We start from the raw sequence: 15,409 nt of genomic DNA, 5'->3' as shown, positions 1-15,409 counted from the left end.
CAGGACTTGATTAGGGTTCATAGAAGTATGCAAAATGCTACTTAATTCCAGATACTAAATCATTATCAGGACAAAACAGAAATAAGCTGTCAACCTCTAACAGTGCATTATGCTAGTTACTGTAGATGAACAAATTTACTGATATCTTCAATGGTAAATTTATTATGTGTCCAATCTAATCTTAAAGAATATTCCTAAAGAACTGGAGTCTTCCTAAGATTGTTCAAATTTGCCATTAAGATTTTTTAAAATAAAATTAAAATACAGCTATTTTCTAAAACTACTTGGACTTGGCTTTTGCCTTTGCTAAGCAGCCCCTCCCTTTTGTTTTACATGCTGAAGAAATTCAAACACCCTAAGGTCTTTCTTCATCCAGGAAATAACTGAAACGGGTTGAACAAAGAGCAGCACCTAATTAAATTTCTCCCATAAAGATGCAAACATCAGAAGTCTCAATTACAAACATGCTAGACTATTTTTCTGACTAAAAAAATACAGTTAGTAGAAAAGCCCCGCTTTTCCCCACCAGATAGGTTTCTTTTAAGCAGCAACACTTTTCTCTCTGTGAAAAGTAACTGTGGAAACTGGTACACAAATAGAACTTGTGAGTAGAACACTCTGTATCAAACAGAAAATTTTATATCATTTACTAAAGTTATATATAGCTTCTCCTATCTATGGAAAAATAATACAGTTATGAAACAATAAAGTTGTTTTTAAATTTTTCAGTATTTCTTTGGAAAATATATTACATTATCTGATGTGCTGGCATAAGCTTTCAGTTTAAAAATCACACTTTATTTGAATCATCAGCGTAATATACTTTTGTCTGCTTTATTGATAAGAAACACTGTTGTTCAAAAAAAGTTTCTAAACATATCTTCTGTATTTATTTGCACAAAACCACATATTCAAAATCCTCTGATATAGTGGTCTTGATTGCTTAATATGCTGGCTGCTCAAACTAAGGATTGACAAAGATCTATTTCAGTGCCATGCAATTAAAAACACTGTATTTGGATCAACCTGTAAACCTGAGAGTTCTGGAGTAGACAGATTATTAAAATAATATGTAGATGTACATACAGAAATATAACAGAATGGAAATAATTCAACAAGTTATCAAAGACGACTACCGTCTTCAACACCTACTTCAGCCACACAACGCAAGTAGTTCCCCTGTAGATAATAGCCTTGCTTTGCAGGTAGTTCATCTATGCTCCAAATTTGGTCTGAGTAAGTATCATGTTCTTCCATGATATATTTGCCTGACATAGTGACAGGAGGAAGGTTGAGACTTGCTGAAGGAGGAATGGTTGACATATCAGTGGCAGAGACTTTTGAAGTGAAGCGCAATCTGTGACTTGGAAGCTCAAAATTAAATCTAGTTTGGGCACCTGTAAAAGGAAGATGGGGAAAGAAAAGCTATGAACTGGCAAAAGAATCTTTTATTTATCCTTAAATATAAGGACATTTTTGGAATTTAAAAAAAAAGAAAAATCTTTAAAATGTTACTGAAGTGCACAGGCCTGTAGAGCTATAAATATTCACCCACATGATTATGGGCTTTCTTAATTTTTAAAGAAAATGAAGACTTCACTGTAATTAGATAGAGAAGAGAGTCATACAAACCACCTCATCTGTCCTGAGGCCCTAATAAAAGTATTTTCAAGTAGCCTTACAAATCAGAATTTAATTAATCAAGGATCATAAACTGATTTTAGCAGTCAGAGGGAACCTTCGAGGAAGGAAACTACATATGAATGTATACACGTCTTCATCTGCTCTTGTATTCTGCCTCTGGCAATTGTGTAAACAACAGTGTAAACTCCCTACATGGCACCATCTGATTGAAGTCCATATTCAAAAAAAAACCAAGCTGATAGCAACAGATTCAAAGCTCTAGCTATAATTCAACAGAAATATTGAGTCCTTGTGGATCCTTCTAGCAAGGCCAAACTAAAAGCCATAATGTTTTTAAAGTTTCAGAAAACTGTTACCTGTCATTCCATGACTCCTCATTCTTCCCATCTTATATTCTGCCTTTAGAGAGGGCAAGAGTGCTGCTCCAATAGCTATACCATCTATCATGGCACTGAATTTAAGAACTATAGGCTTCTTTTCTAATCCTTCTGGTAGCTGTGGAAATTCATTTGTTTCAACAGGTGTTTGATTAATACTTGTTGGAGTCTTTTCAGAGGGCAAGGGAGTCGCAACATCTTCTTTGGTAGGCTGGGGCCTATTTACCAAGACAAAGATCAGAAAATATTTTTTATTATTCTAACACGATATATGACTAGCTTGACTCTCCCACATATGTTCAAAGTAGCACAAGCCCATAATTGGATGGCAACCAGCAGCATTTGGAATTGCCAAGCAAGCAGCACTTACGCAGTTGATGGTTGCCTGATGAGATCCGAAATCTGCTTGGAGAGCTGGTGAGAACTGCGCACCATCATGCTGTGCAGCGTGGCAGGATGCTGAGGAATGTTGATGCTGATGGCTCCAACTTTGACCACAGCAGCGTTGTTTGTCTTCAACCCTCTCTGGGCACTATACAGGGCCTGGGATTTGGCAATACTGCATTTCACGACAGTTCTAACAGAAAAGGAAATTGGATTTATTTGCATGTTTTTCAAACAGTTGCAGTTTTATGTTAAAATGTTTTTTTTAAGCGTTAGCTGAATTTTAAAGTATTCATATAAGTGATTTTGTTTCTAAGCTACATACACATTCCTTTTTCTTTCACTTTACACACACAGATGCACTACATGCCACAAACAACTACATTTAAGAGAACTACAAGTCATGCGTTGCAAAAATACCTGTTAAACTGTTATTCCTGCATAATGTAAGATCATTTGCATTTACAGACACTAGGCTGCACATACACAAACAAATTTTCACACACCGAAACAGGAGCCTTCCACTTCAATTCCTTTACAGGAATAATCTTGAATCATCCTTTTCATAAAATGACTTAGTAAAATCTGATTTTAGCATCCGAAAAGGTCAATGGAGGAAATACTCCCTTAGCAATAAATAGAGACCAAGTGATAAATGGGTTTGTGAATTAATACTGACGTTTAATTGGCACATACTATTCCAAAATATGAAGTCTAAACTTTATTTTAATGTTAAGGAGGATATGGTTCACAATGGTTACCCAAGATAAAAATACAACTGCACAAAGCTGACAGTTTTTGATCTCAAAATGATATTTTGGCATATCAGAATTCACTAAGCTCCTATTAAAAAAGATACATGGGGTAACACATTAATGTTTCTCATCTAAGGTCAATTACTGGAGGGTTACCCAATGGAAGTATATTATGTAGCCAGCACAGAATATTACAGCCTCAAACAGAAAGACACATAATTGGGAAGATGCAGTACAAGAGTTAATATGTCTGAAAAATAGACTATAAAATTCCAACATTCAGTGAAAGTTTCTCAAAGACTCAATTTTACGAGGCATAAATAAATACTTCTTGTATCATGATTTAAATTGTTCTGTAGACAGTCTGGTTGCATGGTGAAAGCTACAATATTCTATGAATTCTACTCCCTAAGTAATGTTTCTTTTTGAAGCCCTAACACAGGGCTCCTTATTGTGATGTTAAAATATCAGCTAGCCCAAAGCATCCCAGGTGTGGAAATACCAAAAAAAAAAAAAAAAAAAAAAAAAAAAGAAATCATCTTTCTGCTTATAATGAAGAAATAGACACCACTGTAATGCAACCACAGGCCTATCAACAGCAGATTAAATTTACTGAAACTCTAGAAACATTTTCAGATTCTAGCTATGCAAGAACTACAAGCGACCTAAAGCAGTTATGGATTCATTTTTAGGGTAGACTGTCAAGCAGAAACTATTTCAAAATATTTGAAGAATTTACACAAATATGAAGAAGGAAACAAACCTTATTTCACAAGTATTTTCAGAGGAACATTATACAAATAAACATTACTTAAGAAAAGGATAGACTTGTCTTTTAAAGAGATGGATTAAAACATGATTATTTCTCTGTTGTTTGCTTATTTCCTACTCTCTTCCTGCTACCATTCTGACCGAACTGTCGTGAAGCCAATCAAGAATACATTCTTTCCCCTATCTATAAAACAAAATACTACTCCATTAGCTATTCAAATATCACAAGAACAAATTTCGACTTAAGGAAAGTTGCAAGATCTCTTCCTGACCTCTACCAGACATTCTAGTCTTAAGCTATCTTTGTGTAGAAGTTAAAAGTAAATGTAGTTGGAGTTAAAAGTCTGTACTGAATTTACAATCGATTCCGAACATGGGAATTCATCCAATTTTAAACACTTTCCTAATTAAAAAAAATTACACCAATATAGTTGTCGCAGGAAAATCAGATTTAAGCAAGATTAACTGTGCTTCTCTGCTAAGGTACCTCCATATTTCATGCAATGAATGAATTTCACTGTCACTCGTCTGTTCTACAAAAAGCCTACTTGGATGACAATGAAATGCAGAACAACTGTGTGGCTATACGTTTATTTGGAATGAACACTGCACGTTATATGTCTGCAGTTTGCTTACCTATGGTGATAGACCTATAACAGATCTGGTTGAATATTACTGAAGTAATTAACTGATATTTAGAGTTATATAACAGTATTCATGCAGAAGTAATTCTATGTTCTTACATCAATTCCAATCAAGTCCAATGATGGACTCTCCAGGTAAACTTGTGGAAAAAGTCTTTGCCCCACTACAGAACTGGCTACAAGGCCACTACTCAATCTAACAGATTTTTGTGAATGTTAGAAAAACTGGGGGGGAGGGGGAATGTCAGCAGGAGGCCCGTAACACACAAGGAACTATCACACTGAGTCAGATGAAAATTTGGGCAGTAGCAGATACTTGGGGCATAAAGTGATCCTTCCCTTAATTCCAGCTATCAAGGGTTCACTTTTTGAGCCAAAGGCTGTATTGTGTTCATGACTCACCACCAGACCTACCCTACATGGATTTGTCCAATCCTTTTAATCATTTATACTTTTGTTGACCACATCATCTGTTCAGTGATGCACTATGCAAAAAAGTACTTTCTTTTGCTGGTTCAATGTTGCTATCAGACAAAAAGGAAAAAAACCCTCAATATTTTCTTTACATCACTTGCAGTTTTACAGTCCATCACCTCTCCTTCCAGCGCTACCATCTGTAGGGACATTTTGAAGTTAATCCTGTATTATCACAACACTGAATATGCACAAATGCTGTAACAAACAGCAGTTGTACTAAGTACTACTAAAAGATAAGCACTAGTGGTCTAAAGCAGCAAAAGAAACCCATGCTCAGAAAACTGCTTTGGGAAGAATAATGAAAAGTGAAAAAGAAGAAAATAAGAGCCTCACAGTTTCTGGCTACATAACTTTTCTTCTCAGAGTACTGCAGGGTCATTGTGTAACAGGGCTTCTAGGTTGCCAGCGTACCATTTCGCACCCTGACCACAACTCCAGTGAGACCCTCTGGTAGAAAGAAAACATTGCCTCTTTTGCGAGAGAAAAAACCTACATCATAGGGATCTGGGGGACGTGAAGAGGGTCACCTTCATTAGCAGTAGATGCGTAGACTCGGTTTTAAGGAACACATTTTGTGTTAGCTTAACCTGGTCAGCATGCCTAGTAATTAAACCCTGCACAGAGGTAAATAAAGGCAAAACGAATGGTCCTATTCATGCTGAAATCACAACAGGTACTCCACTCTAAAGAACAGCAGTACCTTACGAAGTTCAAAGCAAATCTAACTTGTTTGCTCCTTTACATTTAACAGCATTATTTTACCTCATTAAAAAAAGCATAGAAGCAGATCTAAAGAACTTCAGAGCCAGTGAAACCATTCTAGCATTACAGTAGTGACCATATAGTGTAGTATCTGCCCCTAAAGCTACATTTTTAAACATTTACAAAGGCTTTTTTTGACAGATATTTAGCAGGCTACATTAAAAGCTTATCTAGGTAATATTAGATGTTAAACTAAAATATATTCAAGCAACATCTGCCTACACAACCACACACAGTAGGAATGCAGCCATTAGCTACACAACACAGAGTTAATTGCAAGACTATTAAACATAATAATATGACATACAGAAACTCTTGTTTGGCTGTGCTTGTAGGAGATGTAGGAAAATCCTCCAGTCTACAGATGAAGATTGAAGAGAAAGCAAGAAAAACAAAAACAAAGCAAATAAAGAATAAACATTCATGCAAAATTAGTCAAGTTAATTACTCGTAACCCACAATATGACACTTACTTTCAAGCTTACCAAGTTGAAGGTTTTGGTTTTGTTAGGGATTGTTGTTTGCTGCTGTTGTTAAAGATTTATCATTATTTTCCCCTCTTTCCTTTTATACCCTCCCTATATGGAAGCTCAGTAACATGATGTAAAACAGACATGAATAACCTCAGTCGCCTTCAGAAACGCTACATGGCTGTCAGATTAGAAACATGCTTATTGTAAGCAATTTAGTTGGGGACATTATTAAAATTCTATATGTTTTAAGTTCTATATAGCATCTTCCAAACTGAACAGGAATTAAAAGGAGAGACTCATCACATTAATTAGCTCCTTTTCTACAACATTAACATTCTAAAACCAGATCACATACTGAGGGTTACCCAGCTAACACTCAGACTGCGTGAGGGTGATCTACATTGAAGAGTTGTAGTCCAACTGCTGTTTTGCAACTATAGCAGAAAGAAGTTCAGCTAGAAACAAAGAAAAATAATGCATGCCCTTTTTCAGTCTGTGAACCTGGCAAAAAAAAAAGCAACAATGTGGATGCTGAGCAAGTCATTCAAGATGTTCATGTACAAAAAGTGATTCTCTGCCCCACCCCTGCCAAGTTGTATCAATTATATAAAGGATGGAGAATGGATATTAGAACTGTAAAAATAACACAAAGAACCATGCATCATGGGAGTTCAAAAAGATATCTATGCAAGAAACAACACAGATCTTAAGTGGGAATAATCAGCATCAGTAGATTAAATACCTCCTAAAAATCTTGTATGGTTTAGTGGAACCTATAAGCTTCAAAAAGCAATTAGAAGCATAAGAGAAACAATACCGTGATGTGATAAGAGTTTCTAGGTGTACACCACATGGAATAAAATTAGTGCAGAAAGCTCTGCTTACATAAAATTTCATTTCTTTCTTATTACAAGAGGACCTCTCACCTATGACTTTTCAGTCAGGTCACTTACCCATTTATACTGTGATCCTACAGTCAGTTCTGAACTTACTAATATCTTTTACTAGAAATACAAAGGAACAAGAGTATTCATAATCATGGAATTATGTCCAAGACTTGTGCAACTGGGTGCCCTAGACTGAAACCTATTAATACTTTCACCATATTCCTTCTCAGCTTACTCAGGTAAGCCTTTCCTGGAAAAGCCTCCTGTCAACAGGCACATGCAATTAGCTTTACAAGTCGAACTCAAGCCCAGTTCTGCAACAGTGGCATGGTTGCCACCAAACTCTGTGACTTCACAGATTCTACCTAAAGACAAATCATCAATGCTTTCTCCATATTAAGCTACATACCTTTACTGTCACACAACTGATATCACTTCTATGCACTTGAACAATTTAAAACTGTCAGGCTTCATACTTACTGGATATTTGGGGTAATTCCCTCCAGCAGGACGATATTGACACCTCCTATGTGAGCAGTGGCACATGTCTCAGTCATCTTTTGATGTAGTACATCTTTAAGAAAAAAGATACTTAACAGCACTTCATTCAGTAAAATACTTCCAGGTATGCCTACTCTTTTAGTAGCTACATTAAGTAATATTAAATTTAAATTGTGACAAGAAAGCTTTTGAAAATGAAAGGAGTGGCTATCTTCTAAAAGAATTGCCTTCCATGACATTTTCTGAAAAACTTCCATCCTTTTAAAATCCTTCAGCACCCTAGTAGCAGTTTTTAAAACAACTTGTTGAATGTTATTATACTATTCACACACAGATATAATGTACATCTATTTACCAACAAAACATATTACACATACATGCATATGCATTGGTATAGGTATGCACACACATAAATATGTAAAGCTGACGCTGAATTATGTTACAGAGTACATTTCAGCTTATCCTACCTTTCATTTTTTCTTTCAGGGTGAAGCTGCCATGGATTCTCTTCAGTTCAGATTCCATCGTTAGACCGCCAATGTCTGCCTCCAGGTGGGTTCGGTTCACCATGCCTATTCCAAAGACTATGAGAGTCACATGCTGTGGCTCCGAAGTCACCAGGCTGCGCTTCCTCTGCGTGTCTCTGCCATTATCCTGTTCATTCTCAAACACCACTCTACAAGCAGGTTCCGTTGGGCTTCGAACACCTACACAAAGTCAAAGGAGTTACTTAAGGATACTTTACAAGAAATCCTTGGCATATCTGATTTATATTTGTATTTGAAACCAAGGATCATGTATCTTGTACATCAAGCAAACTCTTCAAGCAAATTATCTGTGCCTCATTTATTCCACTCTAATAACGTTGCAACTGAACCAAATCCAAGACACAATAGGGACAATAATGAGTGATGAGATTTCATTATTATTCACAGATATATTCTTATGTACATTATATAAATATTCATATTTACAGGATTTTACTGTTATACAATAAAAATGCTCTGACAGTTTCCAATTGTCCTGGTTTGTTTTTTTTTTTTTGATCATTTCACAGCCAAAGGTTCTTATAATTCAGTTTTGGATGTTTCTTTTCAACACTCAGAGCATAAAAACAATGTAAGAAAATTTACATTTTCTGCAGATAACATAGCTGCGGATATGATACTCTGTGCATGAAAGATACCACCCTCTGTTTAACAGAAGCTCTCATTTGAGACTTTCTCAGTTTTTCATTCTTTAATTAAAAGAACTCCAAAGAAAAGATGCCTAACTAGTAACTATACCATCCCCTGTATATCTACAGCAACATAAGAGCATCATTCTTTTTGTTGATGAAAAGTCTCAAATTTACTCTGCTGTGCTAAAATACATTGGAAATAAGAGAGCAATGATTACCCCAGATCTCAAAAGTCTGGGTGAAATTATGGCCCAAACACCTGTAATCTTTGCTGGACTTTACCAAAACCAGTACTTCACCTCTCCTTCTCTCAAAACTAGGTTCACAGATTACTTTTTCACTCTGTCATTCTCAAGGCAGAAATTATCTCCCTCAGGATTTCTTACATATGCGCTTACATATTTTCACAAAATGATAATATACAGCATTTCCAGCAGCCACTTGAAAACAAAATAGCACCTAGGAAGGAACAAACTCAATCCACTCTGTGCACAATAAACCAGAAAAGTTAATGTTTTAACACAGCCCCACACCCAATGCAAATCTAGATTAACGGAGCTGCATGAGAATATCAAGGGACTCAATTTGAAACCAACCAATTAACACGTATTTGACTAAGTCTAGGATTGAAAGAATTAAAGCATACTATAAAGCCAGGAACGTTATTTTTTTCTTTTGTACACCATCTCGGTGAACTAATTACAAGCTCCCCCTACATCCTCACCACTTGCCCCACTCTGATCCAAGTCAGATGGGGTGGGCAACTTTCAAAAACTGCCTTATGATCAAGCTTTAGAAGAATACACTTGAGCAAAAGCACGCACTCTCCATTATTTGAACTCATGAACTAGTTTACCTGTTGGCCCAAAAGTTTCAGAAGACTTTTCTAAAATCCCAGTTGGATCAGAAATGAGTGAGTAGAAGTTCAATAGTTTATACATATTTTGCCAGCACTCAGCAGAAGGTTCGCTCTGTTCCGACACAGTAATAGAGTCAGAGTCATCCATATGAATAGTCATGTGGTCAACTACATCTTTTGAACCTTTCCTGGACACTTTAGAAGTTCTTCTTTCTGACCTCCCCAAGGAATTCTTGTTTCGAGACTCTTTTTTATTGTTCTCATTGTTTGTTCGTTTGTTCTTGGTGTTGTTCACTCTGTTACCTCCATTAAGACTTCCTCGAGAGCTTCGGCTGAAATCAGAAGAGCGGAAGTCTCTGTGTTTGCGGGTTTTAAAAGTAGGGGTCGGAGAGGCTGATCCAGCTGTGTATCTGCTAAGTTTGATGTCCGTCTGTGTGGCTTTGATGTCATCAATCATTGTACTGAACTGATGAATGAGACGAACCAGAGCCATATCTACATGTTGGCTTATGGACTGGCAAGAAATTGTAAAATTACAGTGAAAAGTATTATAATAGCGTTTATTCAAGTCATGAAAAGAAAGGGCATTGGTGGAGTTATGAGGTGTGCACATGGATTTCTCCATTACAACAGCACTAATACTGAAAGTTTCTAACATCAAAGCTGGTTTGAATTCAAGAGGAGGAAGATTGACAGCTCCTTGCCTAAGGAAAGAAAAGGTACAAGTTACTACTTGGTTTCTTTTTATGGGAGTCAAATACTTTTTTACACAGTGGTATGTCTAATTTACTGAATCCAACCTTTTAATTCCCTTAGGATGCCACCTTCTTACCATAGTTCTAAACATAAAAAATTAACTTTGATACTTTCATACTGCATGCTATGAAGATAGTAATGATTCAGGACTACGTAAACTCAGTTTGGCATGCAATCTTTCCGTCATAACCTAAAGCTTTGCCCAAAATCAGTGGGGGGGGCAGGGGAAAGATTCAGCATTTACACCAGAACTAACAACCTCATTTACAAGATTAATTACAAAACAGCATTTAAGAGCCTCCCAAATTTCCCCACTATTATTCTGACCAGCTCTACCCTCCACAGTCTCCAATTTTCAAAAGTAGCTGAGATTCAAATACTTAAAATTTCCAAACCATTCCAGAGGAATATTTAAAAAAAAAAAAAAAATTCTAACAGGAAGACAAAACAGTTAAGATTAAAAGAATAAAGGACTGCTCCTTATTCTATGGATGTGCTTTGGAATTTTATGTCTTCAGATGAAAAACCTGATTTCTGTTCTTTAACCAATATACATAGTTTCAAATCTCTCACAACATACCTTCGAGCTCGCTTGCTTTTTCTTTCCTTTGCTGTATCTGAATCAACAATATCTGCTCTTAGGCAGTCCAAAGTTCCTGAGAAGGAAAGGTACTCTCCGAAGTACATTCTGTAGCAGAGTGGCATTGCATCCTGAGACTGAATTCCCGTGTAACTTAGAAGAGGTTTGAAAACAACCTACAAAACAAAACCCACTGATTTAGTACTTACTGTCCAGATTATTCCTATATTCTTGCTCCATCATTTGTTTATCTACAATATTTACAGTGTCAGCTACATAGTAGAGAACATTAAGTTTTATTGACAGTGCTGTAAAATAGAAAGAAAGGGGATAAAGAGGAGAAGCTTTATGGACTTTCTGAGTAAAAAGATTGACTACAGCAAGCTAGCATTGAATGCTTAGCTATGGGAGCAAGGTTTCCACATGTTCCCCTCAGTAAAAAGTACTCTGGAGAAGTAGGTTAATCTCATAAATGCTCCAAATATGTTTTTTGAAATTGTAAAACAATGCTCTATTAATCACCATTCATAAAGATTGTTATGGGACACCTCAGAGGTTTCTTGACCCTTTCAAAAACAGGGTAACACGTTCATTGCTCTAAGATTTGTTTTTTTAAAGTAATAACTAGTTTAACCCTACAGAACTCCAAAATACATCAGCAAACCACACTTACCTGTGCATCTGCTAGCTGGACAGCAGGAAATCCCTGGTTACCCTCTTCCACACCTGCAATGTCATCCTGACTGGTGCTGTGCTGTGAGTGTGTGCCATCCAGGGTGTTCTGGTCACTAGACAAAACTGTGTTGAAGTCTGAAGCAGAGGGTATAGTAGGAAGATTGGGTGCCACACCTAAAAAATAAATACTCATGGAACACTAACACCACAGCAAATTTTAACACCACCAACTCTATTAATTCAACAAGATTAATTATACAGAAACACATGCCATACACAAAGAAAGTCAGAACCCTACTCAGGTCTATAACCTCACAGAAGTGACATTCAGGATAAAGAAACAGTCTGATATTGCTGAAACAGGTAATAGAGATAGTCCAGCTCATATCTGGAAAGCACAAAAACATGTTTATGTTCAGTCTCAAAACTGAACTGAGAAAGAGCAAGGATTCCAATATTCAAAATCTTTATTACAAAAACAGCATATGCAAAATAGATTAAAAATAACTAACAAAATCCAAGGAACTCTGAACCTGAAGATGATTTTATGTCTGAGTTTTTGGCAGCTACACATGGTTTTGGAAGCTACTTTTACAGTTCCAAATCTAAGAAAAAGCTAGATTTTTAGAGGTAGGGTGAGGGAAATGAAAACAACAGTTTTTGCTTAAATCACATTTGTTCATCTTCTGGTTTGCTGAGAAGTCCAACAAGTAGTATTTATGTCTGTTGAACTTAAGTCACTTGCTCAATTACTTTCAGAAACAATGTGGTAAACACAGGAACAACCAACCCAGAACCATCTCTTAAATTCAGCTGTATTTAGCAATACCTGTTGGAAGACTATTGTGTCCAGATTTGGTGGCCGGACTTTCTTGTACTACACTTCCTCTGTTGCCCACAGCATTTGACATCCAGTTATAGAAACTCACAGAAGATGGTTCAGACAGCAGAGGATGTTCAGATAACATGTCTGTGGCCACAGTATTTCCTATACAGATAAATCAGAAGGTTTAGCATTTGTTGTATCAAAGTCAGCAAAAACCAGGAACGCAGCATAATTTTACTGACAATATGTATTTACTATAAAAGCAAACCTAATCCTCAAGTTTTTTTCCAGTAAAGTATGTGTCAAGCAGCACTGCAGGTGCTACCACTGAAGTTATACTATGACACTAATGGATGTTGCACTAAGTGTCTTTGCATTTGTTCATCTCTACCATTAATTAAAGGAAAGAAGTCATAAACCAAAATACCTTTTCTTCTGAATAATATTTCATTCCCTGACAGCAAAGGAGAGAGGTTTTAGAGAAAATGCAGTATCAAACTTATCTGTTTTTCTTTATATAAATTATGACAATGCACTGTGAACAATAATATAGAACAAAAAAAATTCAATGTACATATTTCAAACTTCTACAAATTTGTTCAAAAGACCATTACTAAAAATCTGAAAATTATTACATACAAAATAAATTACTGCAACATTAGTTTTAGTCCACTTTTTGAGCTACTTACAAGGTCAGGAAAAAATGACAAATACAGAATGATCACTTAATTTCCTTATTCATTCAAAAAGACTCACTTAAATTATTATGTATTATACTCAAAAAGTAGTAAGGCTAAGCAAAAGGAGAATATTTTATTTAGTTTGATAGTTGTAATTTCTTTTCCCAACCTGATGTACTTGCTGTTTGCTTCTAGGAAACGGCACGGTGCAGCAATGTCTAGGAACTGCTATTAAAAACTGTGATTCTTATTTGGGGGAAGGGGGGAGGTGGGATTTTAAACAGAAATGATAACTTGTAGAGAAAATACAGTACCTTTTCTAAATCATTAATATAAAATCAATCCTCCCTTCCCCTCCCTTTAGCTTACTTACGCTACATCATACCTGTTCTTGTTAAAGAACTACTTTTAACTGCAGTTGTACTTCTTTGAGGAGTCCCTTCCAAAAGATTATGCAGGCTAGGAAAACTCCCAGTAAGATAGCTGAGCAGACTCTCTTTTCTTGGACTTTCTTTGACTGCCGTTCCAGAACGGCCAACATGCACTGGTGAATCTGTAGCTGTATCTCCACTAGTATAACTTAAGGAATGATATGGATGTATACCCTTGTGGAGAAAAGAAAGAAACTAATGAATTACTGCGTAAACTGCAAAAAAGGAAGTGACATTTGGTCTGAATATGAGATCAGAACACAATAAGTACAAAATTCTCAATCCTGCAAACTTTTGGACAAGTAGCACTTCAATTGGGGCAGGTTATACATCATACAGGTGTTGTGCATAAAGGTGTTAATGAATTCTCAAGTATTAAAGTATTTTTATGTGTAAAAACAGTTTAAAAAGCCAAACAAGTTAACAAATGAAACTGCAGATGTGTAGAATTCACCTAAAGCAAGTTTGCAGAAGGAACAGTGCATACCACTGAATATAAGCCTCATTCGTATAAAACTCTTCCATCCCTAGTATAAGGAGAAGGTGAAGAACAGAAGCTGGCGACTTCTGGCACCAAGAGGAAGGCTCCTGGTCCACCTAAAGGCTTAAAACTATGAAACAGGTTCTCTGCCCTCCAAATCAAAGAAGAGCCAGATGTGCTTTCAAGCAAAGCAATCTGGGCCACTTAACCCTAAACCATGCAAGACCATCAGGAGGGAGCAGTAAGTGATAGTAGTGGGCGACCATCTGCTAGAGGGGACAAATGCGCCAGCACATGCTGGGGTCTGACCAGCTGAAAAGCAGCTTTGCAGAAAAGGAGCTGGGGCTTCTGGGGTGGACACCAAGCTGAATATGAGGGAGCAATGTGCCCTTGTCCAGCTGGGCTGCGTTGGGCAGTAAGTCACCAGCAAGTGGTGGGAAGTGATCCTACCCTCCAGCTCAGCACTGGGGAGGCCACACCTGGAGTACTGTGTCCAGTTATGGGCTCCCCAGTACAAGACAAATACTGGAGAGAGTCCAATGAAGGGCCACTAAGATGATTAAGACCTCTCTCATATCTCTCATATGAGGAAAGGTTGAGAGAGCTGGGACTGTTCAGCCTAGGGAAGAGAAAGCTCAGGGGGGATCTTATTAATCTATGTAAATACCTGAAGGCAGGATGCAGAGACAGTGAAGCCAGGCCCTTCTCAGTGGTGCCCAGCGACAGGACAAGAGACAACGGGCACAAACTGAAACACAGGAGTTTCCTCCTGAACATTTGGAAACACTTTTTTATTGTGAGGGTAACTCAGCACTGTCACGGGCTATGGAGTCTCCATCCTTGGAGATATTCAAAAGCCATCTGGACATAACCCTGGGCAACTGGCTCTAGGTGGCCCTGCTTGAGCAGGGCCTTGGGCAAGATGACCTACACAGGTCCCTTCCAATCTCAATCATTCTATGAAAAACCACAACTGAAAAGGAATTGGTACAAGCCACCAAGCTGCCTAACATACATACAGAAGACAATGAATTACTTAAAAAAACAAAACAAAAAACAACCCCCCAAATCCACACAGACTCTTTCAGAAACTAGAGATAAAAATAAAATCTTGCCATTTTTTGAACAGCTTGTGGAATAAAAAAACCACACTAATTTTACTACAAGTTACTTGAGAGCTTTATCAATCTTAGATTTTGTATAATGATAGTTAAATCCTCATTTGTGCTTCCACAAATAGAAGAAAAGCCATAAAAGTTAATGTAC

The 15,409-nt window shown here is 36.9% G+C and overlaps 1 protein-coding gene across 11 annotated transcripts in view; it reads right to left on the bottom strand.

Annotated features, from left to right (window-relative positions):
• The window catches only part of BLTP1 (bridge-like lipid transfer protein family member 1), a 124,104-nt gene that overhangs the window by 41,074 nt on the left and 67,621 nt on the right, over positions 1 to 15,409 (bottom strand). For 9 of the 11 annotated variants that reach the window (XM_074867245.1, XM_074867247.1, XM_074867254.1 and 6 more), the window contains exons 42-52: positions 13,617 to 13,836; positions 12,555 to 12,713; positions 11,724 to 11,899; positions 11,051 to 11,226; positions 9,712 to 10,418; positions 8,143 to 8,382; positions 7,655 to 7,748; positions 6,122 to 6,172; positions 2,392 to 2,598; positions 2,001 to 2,239; positions 1,153 to 1,397 (exon numbers count right to left, since the gene is read on the bottom strand). In XM_074867245.1, the coding sequence (XP_074723346.1) occupies positions 1,153 to 1,397; positions 2,001 to 2,239; positions 2,392 to 2,598; positions 6,122 to 6,172; positions 7,655 to 7,748; positions 8,143 to 8,382; positions 9,712 to 10,418; positions 11,051 to 11,226; positions 11,724 to 11,899; positions 12,555 to 12,713; positions 13,617 to 13,836 (2,514 nt within the window). The remainder of the gene's footprint in view (positions 1 to 1,152; positions 1,398 to 2,000; positions 2,240 to 2,391; positions 2,599 to 6,121; positions 6,173 to 7,654; positions 7,749 to 8,142; positions 8,383 to 9,711; positions 10,419 to 11,050; positions 11,227 to 11,723; positions 11,900 to 12,554; positions 12,714 to 13,616; positions 13,837 to 15,409) is intronic. The other 2 variants (XM_074867249.1, XM_074867251.1) reach the window with 2 other exon arrangements.

This window comes from Strix uralensis, chromosome 4 (assembly GCF_047716275.1).
Source record: "Strix uralensis isolate ZFMK-TIS-50842 chromosome 4, bStrUra1, whole genome shotgun sequence".
Lineage (NCBI taxonomy): Eukaryota > Metazoa > Chordata > Aves > Strigiformes > Strigidae > Strix > Strix uralensis.
Note: the sequence above shows the minus strand (reverse complement) of the source record. Positions and strands in the feature narration are given on the sequence as shown.